This window comes from Penicillium robsamsonii, assembly GCF_028829455.1.
Source record: "Penicillium robsamsonii strain IBT 29466 chromosome Unknown utg000005l_segment0_segment0, whole genome shotgun sequence".
Classification (NCBI taxonomy): Eukaryota; Fungi; Ascomycota; class Eurotiomycetes; order Eurotiales; family Aspergillaceae; genus Penicillium; species Penicillium robsamsonii.
In genome coordinates this window covers 388,571-414,487 of record NW_026643223.1, presented here as the reverse complement: position 1 = coordinate 414,487, position 25,917 = coordinate 388,571, and the positions used below count along the sequence as shown (strand labels likewise).

At 46.0% G+C, this 25,917-nt stretch overlaps 5 protein-coding genes across 5 annotated transcripts; 3 read left to right on the top strand and 2 right to left on the bottom strand.

Annotated features, from left to right (window-relative positions):
- Nucleotides 1-572: 572 nt before the first annotated feature.
- N7447_008182 (uncharacterized protein) lies at nt 573-5,082 on the top strand (the record flags this gene model as incomplete). The annotated part of the gene is made up of 3 exons (XM_057232444.1): nt 573-635; nt 694-876; nt 928-5,082. The coding sequence occupies 3 exons, from the start codon at nt 573-575 to the stop codon at nt 5,080-5,082; spliced, it is 4,401 nt and encodes a 1,466-aa protein (XP_057081986.1).
- A 695-nt stretch (nt 5,083-5,777) lies between these two features.
- On the bottom strand, nt 5,778-8,064 carry N7447_008181 (major facilitator superfamily domain-containing protein; the record flags this gene model as incomplete). Its single annotated transcript, XM_057232443.1, has 6 exons — nt 5,778-5,840; nt 5,894-6,063; nt 6,153-6,285; nt 6,867-7,603; nt 7,659-7,841; nt 7,890-8,064. 6 exons carry the CDS (start codon nt 8,062-8,064, stop codon nt 5,778-5,780), a joined length of 1,461 nt encoding a protein of 486 aa, XP_057081985.1.
- Nucleotides 8,065-8,432: 368 nt separating this feature from the next.
- On the bottom strand, nt 8,433-9,398 carry N7447_008180 (ADP-glyceromanno-heptose 6-epimerase; the record flags this gene model as incomplete). The annotated part of the gene is made up of 1 exon (XM_057232442.1): nt 8,433-9,398. One exon carries the CDS (start codon nt 9,396-9,398, stop codon nt 8,433-8,435), a length of 966 nt encoding a protein of 321 aa, XP_057081984.1.
- Nucleotides 9,399-24,772: 15,374 nt separating this feature from the next.
- On the top strand, nt 24,773-25,385 carry N7447_008179 (uncharacterized protein; the record flags this gene model as incomplete). The annotated part of the gene is made up of 3 exons (XM_057232441.1): nt 24,773-25,004; nt 25,053-25,233; nt 25,307-25,385. 3 exons carry the CDS (start codon nt 24,773-24,775, stop codon nt 25,383-25,385), a joined length of 492 nt encoding a protein of 163 aa, XP_057081983.1.
- A 24-nt stretch (nt 25,386-25,409) lies between these two features.
- Nucleotides 25,410-25,709, top strand: N7447_008178 (uncharacterized protein; the record flags this gene model as incomplete). Its single annotated transcript, XM_057232440.1, has 1 exon — nt 25,410-25,709. One exon carries the CDS (start codon nt 25,410-25,412, stop codon nt 25,707-25,709), a length of 300 nt encoding a protein of 99 aa, XP_057081982.1.
- Nucleotides 25,710-25,917: the final 208 nt, after the last annotated feature.

Below are 25,917 nucleotides of genomic sequence, written 5' to 3'. Positions count from 1 at the left end.
CCTGCCGATTGGAGAGATGTTCGCTTTTTCTGACGAAATGTCTTACCTGAATTGACGCCAGGGTATCTGGGTCAGCAGAAAAATGCTTGCTAGCTGCAGCCGAGCTCTTTGTCTGCAGAAGTTCATGGCATAGCCTAGGCCGATTGTTTAAAGACTGCGACTCTGCCCAGACCCTGCACTTCTTTCATTCTCGTCACTGTTTGATTTACTTTTGGCTTTCTGGCCATCTTGGTTCGTCTCCAACCAAAGACGCTCGTTCAGGGATACGCAATTCCCTGTCCCACCCTCTTTCATTTGATATCGGCTCAGTTTCATTGAGGCTTTTTTCCTTGTCGCCCGTCAACAATACTAATAGAAATTGGCTGCTTTGCTGCCTATATCCCTACAATTGAGCCTGATATCGCAATATCCATTGAGGCCTAGCTTTCTACATCGCAGCCTATCTAGCCCAGACCCTTATATCAGTCCATTTTTGTTTCTTTCATTCCTCCTCTCTCTTCTTTTATTTTCTTCCATTCAATTTTCTTTTCGCGTCCCACTTTCCCGTCACTCGTTGTCGATATCCTTCCACAATGAAGGTTACTTCAGTTATCACGTTTTTCTTTCTTCTGGCCTCTAGCCAGGCCACCGAAGCGGTATTTGCCTCACCTCGTGTTCTATTGCCTTTGATATGCATGCTAACAATGCTTTTAGTACTGGGGTTCTGGGGAATGCTACTCCAGCCCAGGTAGATCGCCTAATAAGTGTAATGATTACCAGCACAAGGGCTTCAGCTGGACTGACCTTGCTCCTGGCTCATTCTCCGACTATGGCGGTTTCTCCTTCTCTGGTTTTACTTGCGGCAATGGTTTTGGTTCCAGTCTTGGCAAGCGTGGCGTAAGTTATGTATGTCTATCTTTCGTCTTCACATACTAACCATGATTATAGACCCAGAAATGCATTTCCGGTACCGTCTCCAAAGGTAGCTCTGACTCCCAGAGCTCTGGTTCTTCGGCTCCATCGTTCACCTCCGGCACGGATGAGACCGGCTTCTCTGTGACCAATTTCCATATTGCCACTGAGAAGGATACCGAATTGCACATTATCTACACCATGCCCGATGGATCGATATGCAAGAACACCGCTTCCTGTAACTCAGCTGGTACTGTGGTCAACAACGACCAGTGCGGTGGTGCCAAGTCTGTTCATTTCGAGCTGCCTGCTGAAAGTAAACATGAGAGCTGTGGTTTCGGTATCTACAGCGTTGGCTTTGACTGCACTCCCGGTTCGACAACCACTGCGCCTGTGCCTGCCATTACTGCTACTGTCGCCCCTGTTACCAGAGTTCCATATCAGTCTGTGCCTGCTGGCTCCAGCTCTATCGATGTGCCTTCGCTCCCTAGCTCAACTGCCGTGCCTTCCCTCTCTACCTCGAGTTCATCTGTGCCTGCTGACTCCAGCTCTACCGCTGTGTCTTCACTCTCTGTCACCAGCTCTACGGTTGCGCCTACGCTTTCAGTCTCAGGAACTTCTATTGTTCCAGTCACCACCCCGCCGGCCAGTACATATGGGTCTGCTAGCTCCAGCTCTATCGTTGTACCTACGCTCTCTGTACCAGGCTCTTCTGTTGTTCCAGTCACCAGCACACCTCTTCGGATGACTACATCGACTGTCTTCACAACCAGTTTGATCACTGTCACTAGCTGTGCTCCGACTGTCACTGATTGCCCTGCTGGATCAGGCTCAACCACTGTGATAACCTCCACCATCGCTCTTTCCACCACGGTTTGCCCCGTCACTGAGACTACTCCTGCCGCTACAGCCTCGTCATCTGAGCCTGCCGTACCTAATCCCAGCGGTGTTCTCCCTGGAAGCTCATCAGCTGGTGTTCCTCCTTCTAGTGATTCATCCACCTCTCCGATTCCGGCGTCTTCTTCTGTTTCGTCTACCACTAGCGAGACCCCCGCTGGAACTGGAACCCCCACCGCATCAACCCCATTGGTTCCTTCTGTTTCTTCCATTACGGGCGGGCCTTCAACCCCCGCGATTACCACTCCCGTTAGGATGACTACCTCAACGGTTTACTCCACCAGCGAGATCACCATCACTAGCTGTGCTCCCGAGGTTGTGAGCTGTCCAGCAGACTCGACCGTTGTAGTGACTTCTACCGTCGCTGTCTCAACGACTGTGTGTCCCGTCACTGAGACTACTCCTGCCGCTACAGCCTCGTCATCTGAGCCTGCTGTACCTAGTCCCAGCGGTGTTCTCCCTGGAAGCTCATCAGCTGGTGTTCCTCCTGCTAGTAGCACATTGACATCGTCGATTCCGGCTTCTGTTTCCTCCACCACGAGCGAGACTCCTGCTGGAACTGGAACCCCTACTGCATCAACCCCATTGATTCCTTCCGTTTCCTCCGCTGCGGGCGGGCCATCAACCCCAGCGATTACCACTCCTGTCAGGATGACTACCTCAACGGTGTACTCCACCAGCGAGATAACCATCACTAGCTGTGCTCCCGAGGTTGTGAGCTGTCCAGCAGACTCGACCGTTGTAGTGACTTCGACTATTGCTGTCTCGACAACTGTGTGTCCCGTCACTGAGACTACAGCTGTTGTCACCTCATCTGTGCCTGCTATACCTAGCCCCAGCGGTGTTCTCCCTGGAAGCTCATCAGCTGGTGTTCCTCCTGCCAGTGGCACATTGACATCGTCGATTCCGGCTTCTGTTTCCTCCACTACGAGCGAGACTCCTGTTGGAACTGAAATCCCTACTGCATCAACTCCATTGATTCCTTCCGTTTCCTCCACTGCGGGCGGGCCTTCAACCCCAGCGATTACCACTCCTGTCAGGATGACTACCTCAACGGTGTATTCTACCAGCGAGATCACCATCACCAGCTGTGCTCCCGAGGTTGTGAGCTGTCCAGCAGACTCGACCGTTGTAGTGACTTCGACTATTGCTGTCTCGACGACTGTGTGTCCCGTCACCGAGACTACTGCTCTTATCACCACATCTCTGCCTGCAGGCCCAGGCCCAAGCAGCGTCTTGCCCGTTAGCTCCCCTGCTGGATCAACTCCTCCTAGTGACACTACAGCTACTTCTACGTTGACCGAAGCACCTCCCCCCAGTGACACTACAGCTACTTCTACGTTGACCGAAGCACCTCCTCCAAGTGACACTACAGCTACTTCTACGTTGACCGAAGCACCTCCCCCCAGTGACACTACAGCTACTTCTACGTTGACCGAAGCACCTCCCCCCAGTGACACTACAGCTACTTCTACGTTGACCGAAGCACCTCCCCCCAGTGACACTACAGCTACTTCTACGTTGACCGAAGCATCTCCTCCCGCTGGCACTCCAACTGGTCCTACGTCGGCTGGGACCTCCTCGTCGCCCGGCGTGACCTCGGTTCTCTCGTCCCCTACACCTTCATCTCCAGCTGGAACTCCCCCCGCCCCTAGCGATGTCACTACCACTGTCGTTACGTACGAGACTGTGACTACTTGCCCGGTGACTAACACTATCACCTCCGGTTCTTCTACTTTCGTGACTACCTCGAGCACCATTTCGACTGTTACCATGACTACTGTCTCTACGATCTGCACTCGGTGCTCCGCTACCGCGACCTCCGTTGCTGGTCAGAGCACTATTGCTCCGTCTGGTACTGGTACTCCCGTGGCTTCGAGCACAGTCGGTCCTAGCACTGCGCCATCTGGTATCCCCGAGGCCTCGAGCCCGGCCCCATCTGGGACTTCCGAAGGAGCAAGCCCGGTCTCTTCATCTGCAGAGGCCTCCAGTCCCCTTCCTAGCGGTCCCGCTATCATTAGCTCGATCCCCTCCAGCGTGGGTGCTGGGACCACACCTGCCATTCCTCAAGGGTCGACTGCCACGGTTATAACTTATGTAACTGAGACTACTTGTCCTGTGACTGCCACTATCACTTCTGGATCGTCGACTTTCGTCACGACATCCAGCACGGTTTCAACTGTTACCTTGACCTCGACCTCCACTCCCTACCTTCCCAGCTCTGTCGCTGCCGGAAGCACTCCCGCTCCCTCTGAAACAGATATCGCCACCACCACTGCTCCTACGGGCCCCACTGTCACCAGTATCGTGCCATCTAGCGTTGGTGTCACCTCTACACCAACTATCCCCGAGGGTGCCACTACCACAGTTGTGACTTATGTGACCGAGACCACCTGTCCCGTGACCAACACCGTCACTTCGGGTTCTTCTACCTTCGTCACCACATCCAACACAGTTTCCACAGTGACCCTCACCTCCGTCTCAACCATCTGTACCCAGTGTTCCACTACTGTCACTACCGCCACTGCTGGCACCGAGACTCATTCTCACTCTACGGCTAGCAACACCCCGGCAGTCCCCACCGGTGTTTCCCCGGGATCGAGCCCAGCTCCCCCAGCTCCCTCAGCTCCCTGCCCCAACACCGTCCCCCAGTGCATCAACACCTGGCTCACCCTCGCTCCTAAGTGCACATCTAACAGCGATGCCTCATGCTTCTGTCCCAACAGCGAATTCACCGGCAAAGTCATCTCCTGCATCCAAGCCTGGGGCGCCTCCAAGGAAGAGATCCAGTCTGCTCTCTCCTACTTCACGGGTATCTGCGCCACCTGGGTCCCCCAGAACCCAGGCATCGTAACTGCCATCCCCTCAACAATCACCCTGATCCCGACAGTTGCTCCTCCCGCTCCAACATCCAGTGTCGCTGGCGCCAGTGTCACCGCCAGCGCCGTCGTCCCTATCACCTCCGTCCCCTCTCTCCCTTGCACAACAATCACCTACTCGACCTACACCGTCACCGTCCCACAGGTCAGCTTTGTCACAAACACTGGATCGAGCTCTGGCGCCGTCCCAACCGTCGGGCTGGTCCCAGCTGGTCCCAGCGGCGCTTCCCCAGCACATACCAGCCATATTCCCGCTCGTGCATCAGCGTCCTGGATGACCTCGGGCGGGTACGCGTACGCCAGTCGAAGCCCCTCACCCAGTGCATCACCAGTCTTCAACTCAGCCTCGAGTCTGTCGGTCGCATCCAGTCTTGTTCTGGCTTCTCTCGCTGCTTTCTTCAGCTTGATCATGTAAATTCGTTTTTCTAGCAGACTATCCTACAGGTAGCTCTTTTCTTTTTTCTCTTCCTATTACAAATACGCACATGCGGATTGATTTCCTGTTTTTTCTCCGTGTGTGCTTGTCTTCCTGGCCCTGGAGTGGTTCTTCCTGGTTTTTATGGGAATTATTGGCCGGGAATTGACTCAGATCGTTGGTCCTAAGGGGACTTCTTTGTATTTTATTTACTCACTCCCTAATCTAACGGGATAGACTTCGCCTTTTTCTTAAGAATGTGCTTCTCGTGTCATGGCTTTTACAATTTATGGAATAGTTATCTTCTATATTGGAGTCTTTGACTAGATCATAAAACCCACTAACTACACATTCCAGATGTCTCTCTAAATGCTTTTTCTCCGTAGTAGCCACTTTTTCATAGTCTTTAATCCCTCTAGCAGTTCAGCGAGGACAAATTATATCGGAGTCCTTGATGATTCTTCAATGTATCTTCTGTGGGACGTTTTCCTCTTTGGTCGAGATTTTTCTAATTCCAAAGGGCTTTCAGTTCATCCCCATACTCGAAGATGTGACAGATTAACCGGGGTACGAAGTTTCACTGGGGTAAAAGGAGATCACTAGAAACCGCGGGTGACGAGCGAACCGGCCTAATTTCTTTCTCACACACGATGTCGCACGCACTCATCAGACCTGACAGTGCGAATGCAGGAGTTCTAGAGCTCGGCGCCACCATTTGGAAACAGAGTGGAAGATGCAAGAGTACTGTCTGGTTGCGACTGAACTCGAACAGCGTGGAGCGTATAGACGGTAGGGCGAGGTGGTGACGGACCCTGGCCGCCGTGCCCAGTGGACTCGACCGCTCATCGAGCGAGGAACGGGCCGCGAGGATGATATTACGGAATGCGGCCTCCTCATCAAGTTGATAAGGTTCCCAGATTTGCACTGCGACATACTCGAGGCCTAGGTCGGCTTGAGCTGGAAGATCTTTCACGTCTGGCGCTGGCAGCCCATCGGAATCCATCAGCTGGGCATGGAAGGAGGGACGTCCGAGGCAACAGGGGAACCGAAAATACGCTGCTGGAACATACCCCAGGCGCCAACAAAAAAGAAGAGAGAAAGAGCGATATAGACGGCGCCATTCCAGGAAGCATCTGCTGCAGCACCAAGAACCATGCGAGATTCGACTTCCCGGGCTCGAATTTCATCAACGTAGTCGTCTGCCTAGGCTCTGTCAACACTGTGCTCGTCTTAGGCGATGCGATGTCTCAGGCCATTTTCAGCTTTTGCTTCCGTGCTCAGTCTCGAGGGGCTTTCACATCCGGGTAGGCAAAGATGTTATCAAAGTGATGAATTCTGGATATATGAAAGGTAAGGGGATGATTGAAAGGGAAAAATACACGCGACGGATTAGCTAACTAAAGGGCATGCGTTTATATAATGGATAGGTATGTCAGCAAACAAAGGAAATTTGTAGATGTTGAGATGCAGAATCCCGTATACAGAGTCCCGAAATGAGATATTACAGACCAGTTTCAAACCAGCCTATGCATATCTAGATATCACAGAAGAAACCTCATCCCTCGCTTGCCTATAGACCATGACCCCACGATAACACCACTGAATGCCATACAACCACCCGTGAAAATGACAACAGCCATATACTTCGTCAAACCATAATTCTCCAACACAAGAACCCGAGATATCAAGTTCGCACTAATCGGACCAGTCAAGACATTCCCAATTCCCTTCCCGAAACAAAACAAACTAAAGATCATCGACATAGCCATCGGATCCGCACTCACAGTCGTCGACATCCTCGCCCACATAGCAACATACCCAGCTCCGAAAAAGCCATAAACCAAAGCAAAGACAATCAAAGGCGCGAGCGAATGAGCAAGTCCCCATAACGCAAAGGAAGCCACGGCCGAAACAACAGTCGAAACGGCAATAAGAAAATTAACAGAAACCTTCCTATCAGACAGAACCCCAAACGTAAACTGACCCGCCACTTGCGATACACTCATCAACGCAAGAAGTAGCGCTCCCATTGTACTACTCATCCCCATCGACTGAGCATATGAAGGTAGATACAGCGATGGAAAGAAATACCCCAATCCTTGTATCACATTCGAACCGGAGTATACCCAGAACAGAGGTGTTCGAAGGAACCTCCAGTCTGATAGAGCTGTTGTCGGTGTGGTATATCGTGAGACTGGTAGGCGGCCCTTTAGGAAAGGTATCAATGGACCGGTGAGAACGAATAGCGCAATGGCGACAATTCGTAGCGTCGTTCGATAGCCGTATTTGTTTAACAGTTTCTCCATTATGAGGGGCATTGCAGCGCCCGAGACGCCTGATGCGCTGCAGAGGAGTCCGTATGCCATCCCGCGACGTGCAACCCAGTATTCGTTTACCATGTTGAGGATTGGGTAGTAGAATATGAGGAAGCCGAGGCCGTAGGCTACGCCTTGGGTTAGGATGAGGGTTTCGAGGGTTGAGGCGAAGGATCCGCTTATTAGTGCGATTATGCATATTGGCCCTGGTGTGAGAATGTGAGTGGATGCGCAGATAGTGATTCAAGGATGCCAACGTACATCCAATCCAGATCATCTGGCGCTGGTACTTTTGAAAGCGCTTGATGAATGGTGCGGTGAACGGGGCTCCTAGGTAGGATATTCCTGAGGCCACGGTGCCTACCACGGAGATGTATGGATTACCGGCGAACTCGGGGAGCTCTGAGTAATAATTTTGGAAGACTCCGAACGAGAGTGGGAATCCTGGAAGCTGTCAGTACTTGTAGTGTGTTAACTTCAAGCTGTGCTCACCCCATAGCAGCGATTCAAAGACAAATGCTGTCCCCAGCAGTTTCCAAGCAGCGGGTCCATGGTCCGCTGGTTCGAGGTGTTGGTTGATAAATTCCACATCGTCTTGTGGCTCCTCCAGTTCAAGCTGGCCTGCAGGTCGCAGAGACCTGCTCTCTGTTAGTGTTGGTGTTGCCATGAAATGGGTGTAATGTTAGGGAGATAATTACCCCACGAAAGAATTAGTGGGGTTGCAGAGATGCCGAGGTACATATCACACAACTGCCTATATTTTAGAAGAATGTTTAGAGATATCTGTTTCATTGTGGAAATTCTGGCTACCTAGTTGACCTTGTAGAAAGGCTCAAGTCTCAATCCAGGCATGAACACAGGTTGGCCGTTCCACATTTTTCCCCCTCATGTTAGATTAAGTATATTTGGAGTCCCCAAATATGAAGAGGTTTCTGTTAACAGAGACAAATGGCTCATATCGGCTCGAAAGATAAAAGCTGTCACAGAGTGGAAACTTGACCACATTGTCGAAGTTGTTAGGTGTCGGCGCAACGATTAGCCATCCAAGCCCTCATTATTTTCAAGCCATTCCATGTAGTCCTTGATACCTTCCTTGATGCTTCGGAAACGCAACACAGAGCCAACCCGACGGAGCTTCGAGATATCGGCACATGTAAAGTTCTGGTATCTGCCTTTCAATTCGGAGGGGAAGGGGATGAACTTGATGTAACCTTCTGGGTTGCCAAAATGCTTAGCGACTTCCATGGCGACATCATGGAAGCTGCTAGCAACACCAGTGCCGACATTGTAGATACCGCTGATTTCCGGGTGGTCAAGGAACCAACAATTTAGACGGGCGACGTCCTCGACGTGGACAAAGTCACGCTTCTGTTGCCCCGCTTCGACTCCAGCGTATTCGCCAAAGAGTTCAATGGCTTTGAATGATTTGCGTTTTGCGTAGAATTGATAGACGGTGCTCGGGACCGCATCTCGGTGCTGTTCGCCGGGTCCGTAGACATTGAAAAGGCGCAGTCCTGCAAATTGGGGGCAGCGGGCATCGGTGTTCTTGACGACATACTCATCAAACAGCATCTTTGAGTATCCATAAATGTTCAGTGGAGCTTCTTGGGCGTCTCCCTCGGTGAAGGTAGTTTTGTTTCCATACACGGCAGCGGATGAGGCGTAGATGAAGCGAACGCCCTGGTTCTTGCACCACTGGAAGAGCTCCTTGGAGTAGGTAAAGTTGACGTCGAGCATTTTATTGCCGTTGGTTGTGGTGATGGAGGAGATTGCACCATAGTGGAAGATGACTCGGGGACGATGATGGAAGGTTTTGGTCCGAATCGATTCACGGAAGGCTGTCGCCTCGATGAAGTCGGCTACCTTGCAGTTGACCAGGTTGCGGAACTTGGATCCATCCGTCATGTCGTCGACGACCACGATGTTGGTCACGCCACGGTTGTTCAACTCCTTGACGATGTTCGAACCGACAAAGCCGGCTCCACCGGTGACAACAATCATTTTGGCGGACTTAGTTTAATAGAGGTGATATTTATGGGGAGGGGAGAGTGAAGTTCAAGTTGAGAGTGATGGGGGGAGATGTCCAATGTCAAACTGGAAGGAGCAAGGGAACGGCATGGGGACATCTTAGGACCGGGCTCTCTCGCCACTTGTAGGTTTCACAAATCTGAGGCTATAGATGAGAGTAAGAGGAAAGAAGTAGAACTACCTATTCAGTTATTCGTCTGCGTTCATGGCAACTTATATTTAGTTTAATATAAGTTAACATGTAGGTACCTCCAGACTGGTTGATACTATAAACATGAAAATGAGTAGCTATATTGTGTGTATTTATATCACTTATGGCTTCCTAACGTTGGAGTTAGCTCACATCTTACAATCCTCCAGGGTATGTGCTGATGCTATGGGACTTTTTCTGAGCTAGCCAATTCCGACCTCAATTGGACAGGCCCCAAAACTCTCAGCTTTCCCCTTACGCAAAAGCAACGGCGCTATTTATCACAAATTGTTTTAATATCAACGACATGCCTACGATTGCCAGAAAGCCGAGTCTCTTGGCTCATAGTCGGACTCAACTCCTATCCTTTAACGCGTCTGGCCCATTCATATACTTACATGTACAGTGGATTTTAGGTCGCCCGAGATGGCTTTCCCTTTCCGCTCCAGTGCTCACCCTGTACCGCTTTTTGCTCACTGAGTATACTGGTGAGGCTAGCAAAAAACGTTAGTGACTTCATTTTGCTAGGGGGCTACATAGTAATAGAAGTACCTATCGTTCCTAACCGCCAACGCCATGGACTCATGCATTCTTAGCGGGAGAATGCATTGGAAATACAAATGCTGCAAGAGGCCTCAATAGGTTTAAATAGTGGAGAAAGGGTCCAAATAATAGCCCAAGGGGTTCCTTTTTGCTTTTAGGATAGCCTAATTTTATTCGAATTGAAGCTGGGTGGCTCGCAAATCGATTTATTGTCTGGTTTCTGGAGCTCGGGGTCATAATACATTAAATTCAAAAATTAACAAGCAATGGTTCCATAACTCAGTTGGTTAGAGTGTGGTGCTAATAACGCCAAAGTCGAGGGTTCGACCCCCTCTGGAACCACGATCTCTTTTTTTGTCCTTTCTTGGCTTTTTTGCCATAGTTACCTATCTATCTACTATCTAACTATATTCTTCATCTCCTTTTTGTCAGTATTTTTGCTTCTTACTCAGATAACAAAGGTATATATATGTGCGTTACTCTGTACGGAGTATCGATTATGGACAGTCTAATTCCATCATGTGAAGTCTATGTAAGCAAACCATATAACCTGTGTATGACAGTGTTACTGGTTAAAATGAAAGTGTGGACTGACAGATAATGAGGGGGAGCAAAGAAGAAAGGCAATGATGGACATGAAAAGAATTTCATACAATTATCTAACGAGCATCTATATCTTCAGTTGATGAAACACAAAAAAGTTGAAGCCAGAAACACCACAACCTTCAGTTGGTGAAGATTATATTTGCCGGGTTATCAGTTTGACATGGTAACGACAGCCTGGGTTGGTATTGGTGATTAGTTATACTTTTCGGTTAATTTTGAGTTAAATATGATCAGAAATGGCTTCGTAGCTTGAGGCCGATTTCATCCTCGTACAGGCGTATGGACGCTGCTCTGCCAGGATAAGTGGGCGGCACTATAAAGCGCCAAACTCCATTTCGAAGCGGATCAAATTACATATCACTATGCTTCGAAATGCCATTTCCGCGTCTTTGTAGTCCTATCGACCAACCCTAGCAGGTAGGCATCCGTAGGCCTCTGTGGGGAGTAAATAGAGTCCTATTAACACGGGTAGATGCTCCGAACTTGACATTTTTCAAAGAGGGTTAAACACACGTTAACTATGATGAAGATATATATCACTTAGGTCAAGAAACGCCTAAAGCCTCTATTGCACCTTTAGTAGCCGTGATCTTCTATCCGCTATCCTTGAAGACGGCTTTAACGATGGCCTCCACAGTAGATATAATTGAATCTCTCCTGCCACTCGTGTTGGTTCTATCACTTCTATCAGGTAACTCTAATCGTCTTGGCTTATCTTCGATAAAGGGGAGCTATATCGATTTGGTGACACTAGCGCACTCTAGGAGATATTGCTAAGAGTTAGGACGTGGAGGCTGCTGGTAATGACAAAATCGAGGTTCTTTCGGCCGTCTTGTCTCTGGCGCTGTGGGACTGACTGTATTTCAGCTCAACTTTGGAAATATGTGCCAAACCATGATTGTTAGTTAGTTCGGGTTTTTTTTGGCGCGATTTTCGCTTCTCTCGTTATTGCATTGCTGTTGCTCTGGTTGGGTTCGCTCTTTTTTTTCCCCGCACGTCGAGCACTTTGGTTCTTGTTTGAATTATGAAATTATAAAGATAACGAACAACTATAGAGCAGCAAAAATCAAAGAACGGACCAAAAAAGAATATCATGGTTCCAGAGGGGGTCGAACCCTCGACTTTGGCGTTATTAGCACCACACTCTAACCAACTGAGTTATGGAACCATATTGCTGTTGGCCGCTAACTTTTTTCATATCTTGAACCAGACCTCATAATAAGGAACATTTCACAAGCTGATGGCTACTGAGAGGGAAGTCAGGTGACAGCAAGGAAGTTCTGCTGGAGAATGGAGGATGTGGTGTCACTGTCTGAGCGGTTGACCGCCTCCGTCGGGCGTGGGATTCCTTCCTAACCCATTGTATTGTAGTGCTTAGAAACATCATCACCCTCTTGTGAAAATCCTTTCTATCGGACATATCAGACTCCCCGTCAATCCGAAAGATAGAGAGCCTTCTGTGGCATTCAATCACCCCTCGGTGAGCGCCTAGTGAAATCTACGGGGGGGAGTCATAAAATTGTTCTAAACCCTTCCAAAGAGGTTAGATGTCACACAAAAAGGACTAACTTACGAGAGCCCCCGTAAAAAAACTATTGTTGAGATATCAAGTTATATATATTCGTAGTTCTCAACATGGTGATTTTCAATACTGTGATACCATAGCATTTTAATTTCCTTAATATTTATATACGAAGTTCAAAATCCGTACCAACTGCTGTCGACAAGAATGAGTCTCAAGAAGAATGTCATTGTTGAGATGTAAAGTTATAAATCACCACATTTACTATGAGATTTTGGTGGTGGCCATTCGCCCGTGAAATACGTTATATAGTTATGTAGTCCTATGGTAAGAGGTCTAATGTGCTCTAAAGGGTCAATGATTGGCTTGATTCCCAGAGGGGGAGAATGAATCGCACTGTATCGGATCAGCTCTCGAAACTCCTATTGAATTGTTCGAGAATACCCACACCCTAGAACCTAATATGACCATTCTCTGGTAATAGGACTGGGACCCGGCTCAGACGTAACGAAGAAAGATGTTCGTTTGATGAAAGGTGATGATTAAAGAGAATTTTATTGGTGAAAGAAGCTATTCAAAGAAGCATGCAAGGCTTTTTGATGAGAGATACTCTGATGAGGATAGACAGAGGTACAAACCCCGTGTTCAAAAAGGTCAATGCTGATGCCCTGGATCAAAGAGTTAAGGCCTTATTCAAAAATCGGTCTTGGAAGCGTGATAACCAAAATGTATCTAACCAATAAAAGGGAGGTTCCATAACCCGTGAAGATCATAGAATCAAATCAATATGATGGATTTGATGATTGATAAATAGAAACTAGAAGACCAAAGGACCAAGAGGATTCCCTGGGACAGACACGAGATATAAGAAAAGGCTTTATTGGTCCACAATGGGAGTCGATTGGCTCTATACTCATATTGGCGGTGAATTGAAGGACCGCTCCAAGGCATCTCAGGGTGATATAGATGGGATCCTCGTCGATAACACTGTCACGGAGCTTAGGCAGATGATGGGTGGTGATCACAAGGGGAATCAGCTATAGCTCAAAGTTACCAATTTAGCTAAGATAAAGCGGTCGAGCTTCAGCTCAGCCAAAGATATAATTATCAAGCATCAGAGCCAGAGATCGAATCTTGAGTTGTATAGTATCGCCCTAGCACTGTTCTACATGGACAACTCAGGACAGCCCCACAAGCTAGCAGGAAGCCCGAGGCGAAAACAGAAGTTACTACCCATGATCCAGCAAATTCTCCAGCTCCTAAAAAGGAGGCTACAAAGGAAGAACCCAAGGTACCATCAACATATGGGCCAGGGAAGGGGGATCACCTAATCCTATAGCGAGAATTTAGTTTCGACTTTGTCTAACTAGCCAGATAAACCAGCTGAACAGGTAGGAGTGGTCTGTCACCGAAGCTACGGCAGGGAGTCAATCATGTATTCGCCACTCTCCCGCAAACTATTATCGGTCACGCCCCCTGGCTGTTAAACCTGGGAAGCCGTCCGGGCTTCAGGGGGTATACATACCATCATAAAATTCTGTCATATTAATATTAACATGCTTTCTAAGGTATATAACTTTACACCCTGAAAAGATCCATAGAAAGAAGTGCAAAAAAGACGCCCTAGCACCGATTTAAGATATATAATTGCTCTATGAAAGCTGTCTTTTAGTTGAGACTACAACAGAGGACCAATGAGCCCATGCTTTGCGAAATTGATCGTCCTACAGTTATTTTTACATACAGTCTACTTCTTAACATATGTGCGCGCAATATATTATCCATTGGTTCCATAACTCAGTTGGTTAGAGTGTGGTGCTAATAACGCCAAAGTCGAGGGTTCGACCCCCTCTGGAACCAGCTTATTTATTTTTTTCCTTCTAGATTTTTGTTTCCATTGTAGTCCTTCTATAACATAGTTATTAATCTCTCGCTCATTTTAACGTATTCGGTGCCCGAGCTGGACACCCCACCAAAACGCATACAGGAATTAAATCTTACTTAGTTCATTCAACCACCCACCATGCCACTAATTCGTTCTCAACCCTCTAGAAATTCAATAGAGCAAGAGGGTAGCATCTTATTAGCTATCCAGGCTATTAAGAACCAAGAAATCAACCCTATTCATGAAGCAGCACGCCGATTTAACGTACTTAATTCAATGAATTCAACACTCTCTACCCGCCTCCGTGGTGTTAAAAGCCGCGCGATTTCTCGCGCTAATTGCACTAAATTGACATAAATTGAGGAGGAATCTCTTCAAAAATGGATTCTCTCTATGGATTCTCGTGGAGTAGCCCCCCGGCATTCTACTGCACGAGAAATGGCGGATCTTTTTCTTTGAAAGCGTGGAACTACCCCAGTTATTTCGGCCGGCGAAAAAATGAGTATATAACTTTGTGAAACGGCATCCTATCCTCTGCTCCTGATTCTCGAAACGTTATAATTACGAGCTCACGAAATTTAAAGATATAAAGATCATTCAGGAGTGGTTTAATCTTATTTAAAGAACTATCCTTTAATTTAGGATCGACCCAGATGATATCTATAACTTTAACGAGACGGGTTTCGTAATGGGAGTGATATTAACTACGAAGGTTATTACGAGAAGTGATCTACCTAGTCGGAGAGTAGTTTTATAACTGGAAATCGTGAATAGGTGACGGTGGGTAGGTGTACAAATGCTTCTGGGTAGGCGCTTCCTCTGTGTATTATCTTTAAAGGCAAAGTATTTATTAAATCATGGTTTAACGGCGGCCTCCCAGAGGATTAGCGCTTCGAACCTAGTCCTAACGGCTGGACCTCTGATGAAATTAGACATCATTAGCTTAAAAAGGTCTTTATTCCTAGTGCCTCTTTACGTACGAAGGGGGTGTAAAGGATATGCCCGGGACCAATGTATATAGTATCGCACATAATTATCCGTGACAATTTGGATCGATCGGCGAGGCATTTTCATTGGTTTAAAATGCTTAATAAAGCCCTGGATATAACGATATTTTGCGTAGAAGAGCGGATGAATTTACGATAATCGTATACAAGAGGTTTTAACGATATTTGTATGGCTGATCACTTCAAGCACCGGATTTTATCGTTATAACCGGGTTATAGGTTTATCCGGTATCATTATATGCGCCATGTGATCTAAGAGTTTTTAGAATTTGATTATCAAAGTTTTTTGAATGTTTATAGTCATCGGTTCCATAACTCAGTTGGTTAGAGTGTGGTGCTAATAACGCCAAAGTCGAGGGTTCGACCCCCTCTGGAACCACTTCTCCTTTTTTGAAGGATGAATCTTCATTCATTTAATAAATGAGAAAGTAAGTTGGCGTATAACGTATTTCACCACCGAGCTGGACAAAATCTATAGCTGGACACCCACCAATCCGATTAATTTCAAATAGACAGCGCCGGAAAGTGGCTTCTGCTTTTTGACAACGCAGACAATATGGAAATGTGGACCAAGGGGAGCGCGACTACGCCACCGCTCAAAAATATTCTCCCCCGCAGCCAAAGAGTATATATAAGTGGTGACACCGGTTTCGGGAAGTACTGAAGACTTCTGAAATGGAAAGTGGTTGGAGCAAAGTAAGGCTAGTAGGACTATAGCTTTGGGGCGGATCATGATAAGCTTGGGAGTGTAACGATTTTTTTCAGCCGTGAGGAGGGGCTCGAAATATTAGTTCAGCCGAAAGTCGATGTGATGTGAAGTAACCTACCATCTCGACAGTTTAAGTACAATCCCAACCTCCCTTCCCCCAGAACTTGCCAGTGTTGCCATCTTTGTTCCTTGAATACACCCAAATCACTAGCTTCATGCGTCCTTTTGCCCATTAATGGTCTGGCGTTCATAAACACCGAAATCCCTGGATATCTTTTATTCGAACTGGTCTGTCTAGCACTCTGCTGGATTCATAGCGGCAGTGCCTTGGATTCAACTACATAGTCTGAGACTAACATGGATGATGCCATTCGTCCAAGCAAAGAAAAATTTAATCGTGTCCTTTCCGAAAGCTATGATGAATGGTCCTCCCACCTAACAAATGCTTATAAAAACCCTCGTCTCCCACCTTCTTCCATCGAGCTGAAATCGCCTCTCGAGAGAACACCGTCTTTCCTTGGATATGGATTGGTTTCTAAAGATACTGAACTGCCCTTTACCTATGTAGAAAGGGAATCGAGCAGGGAACAAATTGGTCTCCTAATTTCTGGACAATCAACCTAGACTACTTCACATGGGCAATGTTACCTCGAACCGAAAACAATGTCTTTGGATATTCTGCTGGCTGTTCCCAACCCATTAACAGTGGAGATATCAAATTCCGCCCCCCTGCAAGAATGGCCTGGTGTTAATGGCATCTCAAATCATGACGAGGGAAATTATATTAGCATTTTGCTCCTTACGTGGGCTTACATCCTTTCTGTGCGATGGGCAGAATCACTGAAGCACGCTTCGGGACACCAATGCAGTAGCAACTTCACGCATAAGGCCGGTCAGCTTGTAACAGATCCCACACACCATGATACAATCGAAATTGATATAGGACACGATGTTAAAGCTGCTGAAGCAGCTTGGTGGGGGGCTATATTACGCTCTAGCGGCGGCTGGGAAATAACTATAGATTACAAAAACAAAACATACTACTCACCTTAGTCTGTTATTATCTCCGATAAAGCCAGCATGGGGATAGCAGGAGGTTATCCAATCTCTAAGGAAGGACTGCCGACATCTGGTGCTGCTTTGGAATATCTCGCCAGGTTTTACTCTTATCACCGACTCTACGGGCAGTTTTCCGTGGCCCTAATTACTGCGCTTTACATTCCATTGCTCAGCGGAGATTCCATTTCGCTTCCTATCCCGAAACCAGCCTTGCACTATGGACCGTCGTCCCTGTCACAAAAATCATCAAATCTAGTGAAGGAATACTCGGAATTTCTTTCCCGTTATATGATGCTGAGTTATAATGTGTAGGGCATGCGCTCTTTACTTTCCAGTACCTTCTTTAATGGAGAGGTTAAATGCAATCTTGTCAGCGCCTGGCTTAATCCTATCTTTCAATAACAAACCCTTTGGTCTAAGAGGAGAAACCCCTTACCCTCGCCAAAGTCCTTGCATATCGGCAGCCCAGATTAGCTAGCCTTTGGCTCGGTGCGAATGGGGCGGGACTAGCAAACCCTACAATACGAAATATCGGGATCGGGCTTACAGCAACGGAATTCAATGCAGCGGCTTGGACAGGAACGCACCAATCTTTCATAACTGTGGAACTTGGTAGTAATGACGGCCAAATGATCCGCAGGGAAGACGAGTGTCGTTTGCTATTTATCACAGCCTGTGATAGATATATGAGACCTCCCGTCCATCCGTGGAAACCGTTTGGAGAAACTCGGCTTCTTGATACCGAACTTGCAGTGCAGCAACATGCCGCTTGCTGCTGTCACTGAAGTACAAAACTTGGAACTGGAATCTAGCAAATGGAGAAACGCTCGAAGACTCCGGTATATCTCCGATGGAATTTGGTTGAGAAGTTCTGACACAGAGACATAAGGAAAACTACTACCCGATACAAAATGGCTCAAATTTATTTTCTGAGGTAGCTTCGGAGGCTGCAACTCGCGGAATGTTTGGTTGGCTTAGATACACAGGGTACTTGGCAAATGAAAAACCTTTATATCGGCATTCCTGGATCGACATTGAAAGCTCCGATGACGACAATGTTGATATCAATTCATGTAGCGGTCAAGAGGATGGTTGTCAATCGTTTGTCAGTCAATGGCTTAGCCGTGTGAACTCAAGTGTCTAGATCGTCAGATCAATCCACTCTTCAGGCCCACCAGCGAGGTGAGCCTCGCATTTCGAGCAAATGGCCCATTTCCCGGAAATTCCGTGGTCACCCGTTTGGCAAAATTTTCCTGAGGTGATCCAAGTAGTGCTAAAACAAAAATAGAGCAGGCAAGCGCTAAGAAACAGCCTATCATTCATAATCGGGAGGGGACCTGTGCTTTGACACATGCATGAAATCAAATTATAGTATAGCCCATCTCGGACATGGACATGGCTGGACACTAAGCGTATCGCTGGTATCGCTGGTCACAATGAAGGATGCTGGGTGCGTCTGAGATTATGATGGGCAAGGACAAGCTAGACTGTACTTTTCCCGCTACATACCAAAAGCTCGCAATACAATCCTGAAATAACCGATCATCTGCAACATTTGGTTCATTTTACATACCTTATCACATAATTGACCCGAACTCGAGGGTGGTGTTTGGTTTGTCGTCCTGCTCAGCCCAACTTTAATTCCAAACACAAGAGCACCTTGTTTATAGGTTAAACTCTACTGGGTCACATCTATTTTTATTCTTCTTGTGGTCTTTGGAGCTTAGGGCAAACCAGTTTGACACGGAGCCTTCTTTTGTTTGAGGATTTACTGCATATAGAAATCATCTATGGACTGTCGACCACAGCTCGGGTGCAACCAACATCAGTGGTCACAATTATTGCCTGCATCCACGGCATGGTTAACCGACTCCAGGGTGGAATCTGGACATGGTAAGTAACCACGCAGACATAGTATGAGCTGGAGGACTGGGATGATAAAATGTGGTTAGCGTATCTCGGACTCTAGCTGAGAGTGCCAGTAGACCTCTGCACCGGCCCATAAAGCCCAAAGCCCAACCCGCCCCAACCAGCAAATGGGCTGGGCTTTGGGCCCGGTCCTAGGCCCAGGGTAGAACCCCACTGGGCTTATATGGGGGCCCAATGGGCCTCAAATAATACAAACATGTCAATTCTTGGCAGATGCATAAGTAATGCAGATTTTCTAGTATATTTGTGTATTTAAAATACCGTATAATCCCCAACTTGTCCGAGTTCTCATGAGAATTAAGTTAATCGAAAGTGTCATTCAACTTCCAATGTTTAGCCCGCATTAACTGCCTCAATCGACAGAAAGATGCACCTACTTCTATCCGTATGAAATATATATATCTACATCTCGATAGTCTGTCACTTGTTGAACCCCGTATTAGGCCAAATCATGGCCGGCGGGCCGAGATCTTCCGAGGTAAGCTTACAGACTAGAATATGCGTAAAAACCAGGCATTAATCAGCAGGGTTATAAGTATATATAGTAGCGCACATAGTTATCAAGGTCTAGTAAATTACATGCCTCTGTAGCTTATAGCAGTCAGGCTATTGTCACTTTCTTGAAGATATTAACGGGCTGAATACATTATAGATAGGTTCCATAACTCAGTTGGTTAGAGTGTGGTGCTAATAACGCCAAAGTCGAGGGTTCGACCCCCTCTGGAACCACTTTCTTTTTTTTGATATCATATCATATATCAGTCTTCATTTATTTTGTAAATGATTAAAGTTAGCATACACACAAAACAAAGCATAACGTATTTCACCACCGAGCTGCGCACACCACCCACCCGATTACAATGAGACTTCTTAAAAATTCCTTTACCTCATTAGTTAAGAGTGCAGTATTTCGATGTAGGAACCATAACAGAGGAAAATGACAGTATGTTATTTAAAAATGTATGCCATAATTTATGCCAAAACTGGGTTTTCTGGGGCCCCAGTCACTGGTTGGGCCTGGGTTATTAGATTTCGACCCAGACCCAGACTGGGTCGTGCGGAAGTCTAGCCGTCGAACCAAGATTTAATAAAGACTTTACCTGTAAAAATCATACACGGAGGGCCAAAGCATTCGTACACTTAATAATAGTCACTTATTCCCGGTTTCTAGGTTATAAAACCGAGCGTCGACCGTAGATTTCATTCCTCGAGATCACCTTCGCCGTAGCGATTAACGGTCGATTCTAAATTAAAGGATTATTTTTCAAATAAGATCGAACCACCCTCCGATAACTTTTAGGTCTTCGCATTTCGAGTGCTTGTAATTATAGCGCTTTGGGAACCGGAATGAGAGGAGAGGGTTTCTTTTCACAAAGTTTATAACCTAATCCTCGCCGACCGAAAGAACCGGGGTAGGTTTGCGCTTTTCGAGAAGACGATTCGCCATTTCTCAAACTATAGAAGGCCGAGGTGCTGATCCACGAGAATCCATAGAGAGAATCCTTTGTTAAGAGATTTCTCTTTAATTTATGTCAGTTTATGAGAATTAGCACGAGAAATCGCGCGGTATTGAACGCCACGTAGGTGTCCGAAGTGTCGATTCGGGTATGTTAAATCGGCGTTCTGCTTCATGAATAGGGTTCATTTATTGATTTTTACTAGCCTGGATAGCTAATAAGATCCTACCCTCTTGCTCTGTTGGATTTCGGGGGCTTTGAGGGCGAATTGGTGGCATAGTGGGTGGTTGAATTGATTAAGTGCAAATTTAGAGACGCGTTTTGTGGCGCAGCTCGGTACGTCAAACGTAGATTAGCAGTCAGGCTATGGCTACTCTCTTGATTCTATTAACTGACCAAATACATTATAGATAGGTTCCATAACTCAGTTGGTTAGAGTGTGGTGCTAATAACGCCAAAGTCGAGGGTTCGACCCCCTCTGGAACCACTTTCTTTTTTTTTTGATATGATATCATATATCAGTCTTCATTCATTTATTTATTAAATGAATGAAGTTATCGTATAACGTATTTCACTAGCGAATGGGCCACGCGGGCGAGTGGGTCACCCCAAAACACCATAGTAAATGCGATATATTCCACATTTATATCTCAACAACCATATGTTGATTCTATCTCACCGTTTGTCGATAGTTATTGATAAAACTTGTTAGCACTATATATCAATTTCAAAGAGAGTAGGATGCTATCTTACTATCATTTCAAAAATTACCGAAAATTACGTTCCTAACATCTAGAAATATATATATCGCAGTCATAAAGACATGAACTTTCCCTAAATATGCTAAATATCGCCTATAAAGCGCCATGCTATAAACAAAAGTCCCTACAGACCACCGTTGTAGAGATAACATATTGTAATATATCGCATTTACTATGGTGTTTTGGGGTCGCCCGTGTGGCCCATTCGCTAGTGAAATACGTTACATAAAACAAAGCATGATTGGCATGTTTCCACAACGTAGATTGCAGCCAGGCTGATGCTACCTACTTCAAGAAATTAGCGAACTGAATGCGTTATAGATGGGTTCCATAACTCAGTTGGTTAGAGTGTGGTGCTAATAACGCCAAAGTCGAGGGTTCGACCCCCTCTGGAACCAACTTCTTTTTCTTTTTGCGATGAATCTTTATTCATTTACACTTTTTCTACAAGTCTCGCGGCGCTCTTTTTATCATCTATAAATTAATGCCTTTCCTAGTCTAGGAGGATGATCGATTCTAGTATGATCTAAAGAAGAGGGAATTGGAAGATTATATATCCGAGTCGTTAATCCCCTACGTAACAGGGTTGACATTTGAATGTACCAGGGATATAGGCGAAGTATAGCGACAAAGAGAGAATATACATTGCTCTATTCCAAGAAACCAAATATTACCGTTTTTCCGAACCATAAACAAAGCGCCAGACCAACACTCGCATCTCACATCAACGCTCATACCAACGCTCACCACATAGTCACTCACCAGTTGGCAATTATTTGCACCACTACCAGACCAAATGGCGCAAAAATATCCCGATCTTATTTTGAAAAAACCCCCCTGGATAAAAGAAACTCCACTTGGAGCGCGGCAGATGAATACAGTAGGCCATTAGATACAGCTACAGATTGACGGAAACCGGTAGTGATCCACGATCTCCATACGCAAATAATGTGAAGCTCTGCCTAAATTTTTTTCTCTATATCTCTAGCAATGGGGTTCTAAAAATATAGAAAAGATGAGGCTGTTTTGTGGAGTTTGAGCTCCCCAGACCCGCATATAAAGAAATCAATGTACATATGTAGGGAAACAGTAGGTATTAGAGCGAACTTGAACGCTTTCGTACATTAATATAAGTATATAGAGGTATATTCCGCGCAGATTTATTCCAGAAAACCGGTGCATGGTATTAATATCTAGTTCCTGTCCGTTGTGTTTCCATATCGCGTCGTTATTATTATTGCTCCCGGGGAAGGAAGGGTAGAGAAGAAACCACTAGGAAATAACCATAGCCTCCGTGCTACCCTCTCATGAGAATAGGGTGTATCGCCACGGCATAGGCTGCGCCAACTACTACTATCCCAATGGTTGTGGTCGCGACCACAGGCTTAGAGATGATTTAGCATCATGAGGATTATGACAGTCCAAGACCTCGCTTTATGTGAACTCTTGGGATAAACATCCCCTATGCACGCTGAGTCCGAGCAATACACACTGTCTTGCATAATGTTCGCTCGCCAATGGTTATCTTCAGTGGCTCGGGCAAGACTTGGTAGTCAAAACCCGCGTTGAGTCCACCACCTTGGAATAATTGCTGCATGTTCTCGCGAGAGAAGCCATGCGTCTTGATGGTGTGAGCTGCCTCAACAAATTCTCCATCCTCGTTTTCGTGCCCATTTCTATGTTCGTGTTTGTGTTCGTGTTCAGGTCGGAGATCAAGGATTTATTAATCCTACCAATGCTGTAACGTCACATGCGAGACAAGCGAGTGGTCCACGCCAGACCACATACCAAGTGCAATATATTTTATACTAGTATCTCAACAACCACGTTTCTATTTTATTTCATCGTTTGTCGATAGCCGTTGGTAAGGCTTTTTTAACACTACATATTGAGATCGAAAGTATAAATTGTCACGGTATCGAAAATTACGTTGGTAGGACTCAGAAGTATACATTATATATCTCAATGACCAACTTCTAGATATTCTTCAAACCCTTTAAAGTGATTGGATGCTACCTAAAGAGCGTTAAGCCTTAGGGAAAAGTTCCCACCATCTCTCGTTGTTGTGGTACTTTATTGTAATTTACCACATTTACTATGTGTTTTAGGGTGGCCAGCTCGCTTGTGTGTTAGAAAAAGAATAGATTAATGATTGAAGATTCTAAATAAAAAAGAAAAAAGAAACGTGGTTCCAGAGGGGGTCGAACCCTCGACTTTGGCGTTATTAGCACCACACTCTAACCAACTGAGTTATGGAACCAGATCATGGGATGCCGCCGAAAGTTTGTACTTATCTATGCTTTGCTATACTTCCAAGTATACCTAGGCCTCGTCGTCGTGCTAATGTTCACACTCTTTTAAAAGAGCCAACACCCAAGTGAATATACATTATCAACACTGCCTAGGCAATAAGTACTGCAGTACTTCGCCATCTTTGGTACTTTATTATGGTACTATAGAGCCCGGTACTACAGTGCTATTGTTGGGTATTATGTTTGCATAATTTGCCACGAAATTACATACCTACTTTGGGTAAAATGCTTACACACCCTGATGAAATATTAAATTTTATCTTTGTATTAGTATGAGGTGACACTCATGGTCGCTCACTCCTACAATCATATCAATGGATATTTAACAAATAGACTAAGGCTTTAGATACTATAGAAACGTACAATTATAGTAAATCTATCTCAGAATAATATAAGATTAGTAGTTGCGGCCACGAAGAAGAATATGATAGCGTTAGCTTAGGATATATGTATGTTTATATTAGCAATTTTATTCAGCAAGTGAGCCCAGCAACATAGAATAGCAACTTAGCATAGGAATTGCACCTAATATCCTAAAACCCACAGAAGGGGAGCTGATATTTGCAGCCATAAAGAAGTCAGCAAGGGAACCAGCTTCAAAAGCTGTGATTAAGCTTTGGTATAAGCGTTTAGGCCATATTGATACCGAGCATATTTTCAACTTAAGCGAGATGTCCGAGGGTATCACTACTGAAAGCAACCTTAGCAAAAAGAAGTAGACATGCGAAGCTTGTTAATTGGTCGATGCTCCGAAGCAGATCTGAAGAAGAAGAATTGGGGAAGCCTATGGTGTATTCGGTAGAGTAAACTTCGATCTTATTTAGATGCAGCCTGCGTATAACGGCCATATCTGGATGGCACATTTCTACCTAGATGGTATTAGATGCCACCCTGTATTCACTCACGTGAAGAAGAGTGGGTGCCAGATGGTAGTAAAGATATTCCTTACTTTGATCGGAGACTGACTAAATGTCAAGATCCGTGCTGACAACGAGTGAAGTGCTAGCAACGAGGTCAAATTCATGATCGAAAATGAAGGTTGTACTATAGAGCACGCCCAACCTAGTTTGCTAGAGATGAATGGTCCCACAGAGAGATCGGGAGGGATGATCGTCCGTATTGGTCGAGCACTAAAATCTGACACTAAGCTTCTGAACGAGTTGTGGCTAGAAGCTATAGATACAGTTGCATATGTGCTAAACCGGGCCCATACTAAGGTAAATGGTTAGTAGATCATACCATGGAAGGAGGTGATATGTTATACCGCTCCTAACGGAGTCAAAGACCAGATTGTCAACCTATCAAATTTAAGACTATATGAATGCTTAGTGTATTCGAGAGTCATCAAGCGGGTATAGTCAGACATGATGTCCCCACGTGTAGAGATCGAATATCTGGTTAGATACGTACCCAAAAACCCACATAAAGTATGGTTCCTACACAAGAAGGGCCGCTTTGGAAGGGTGGACGTGGTACGAGATGCTGTATGTGACGAGATTTGTCAGTATAGACTGGATCGAGACCCGCAAGAAGAACCGGCGATTAGTAGTCTGATCAATGATGAAAATCCCACAGTACTCACTTTGGATAAATCACAAAGTGAAATCTCAGCAATACTGAATATGCCAATATAAGTAGCAAGAATAGCTTTTCAAGAGGAAACTGAGCATACCAAGCAAGGTGAAGCTCCAGATACAGATCTGTATATAGGGAGAGAGAGAAGCCAGAGAGAGAGACAGGCCTCCAACTCGAACCGAGGCCCTTTCGTTAAAACAGCCAAGGAGCAGAGAGACGAAGATTGCAAGGTTCATATCGAGGAGCTACATCGGTAAGCGAAGCGTGGTGTCCGGAAATGCACCTCCCGAGCACAAAAAACATCTCCATTCATTAGGTTGAGACAGAATCCATTGTCTTGAACAGCAGAAGGAATGGAGAGCGACTGCGGTGTTTCAGCAGCCATCGAAGCCAACTCACAACTAAACAGTCAGCGTGACAGAGACAAAGATGGTCTTGGAACGAAATTCCGGTGGCTTTGATGTGCAGATAGAAGCGAAACTTCCACGTCCCCTGGACCTCATACTGGTCGAGCGCCAGAATTATTCCGAATATCTACTCCTGAAAGTCAATGAACTCTATTCCAGACGTTGCGGAGAAGGCCTGGAGCGGCATCCAACTGTGGACATATGCGCAAAGCTTGAGAATAACCTCACACCTGGTGTGAGACCGGTTAGCGATGAGGAACTGTTCTCCATGGATGGGCAAGCGGATGTCTTGAGATTCACGGGATTTGTCCGTAGTTTCTAATAAGCTCTTGGCTAGATTATGGACAATTAGTGGAGATATCAAACCGACTGCTGCTAGCATTTACATGCATATTCTCTGGCCCCCAAATGATCCCCAGCATTACTGCCTCTTGGCCAAGCAAAAAACTTAAGAAACAGGATAGCAAATCACAATGATGGGCTATATCGCAGAAAATATCCCAGCCTTCATTATCACGTTTGGGATTCCC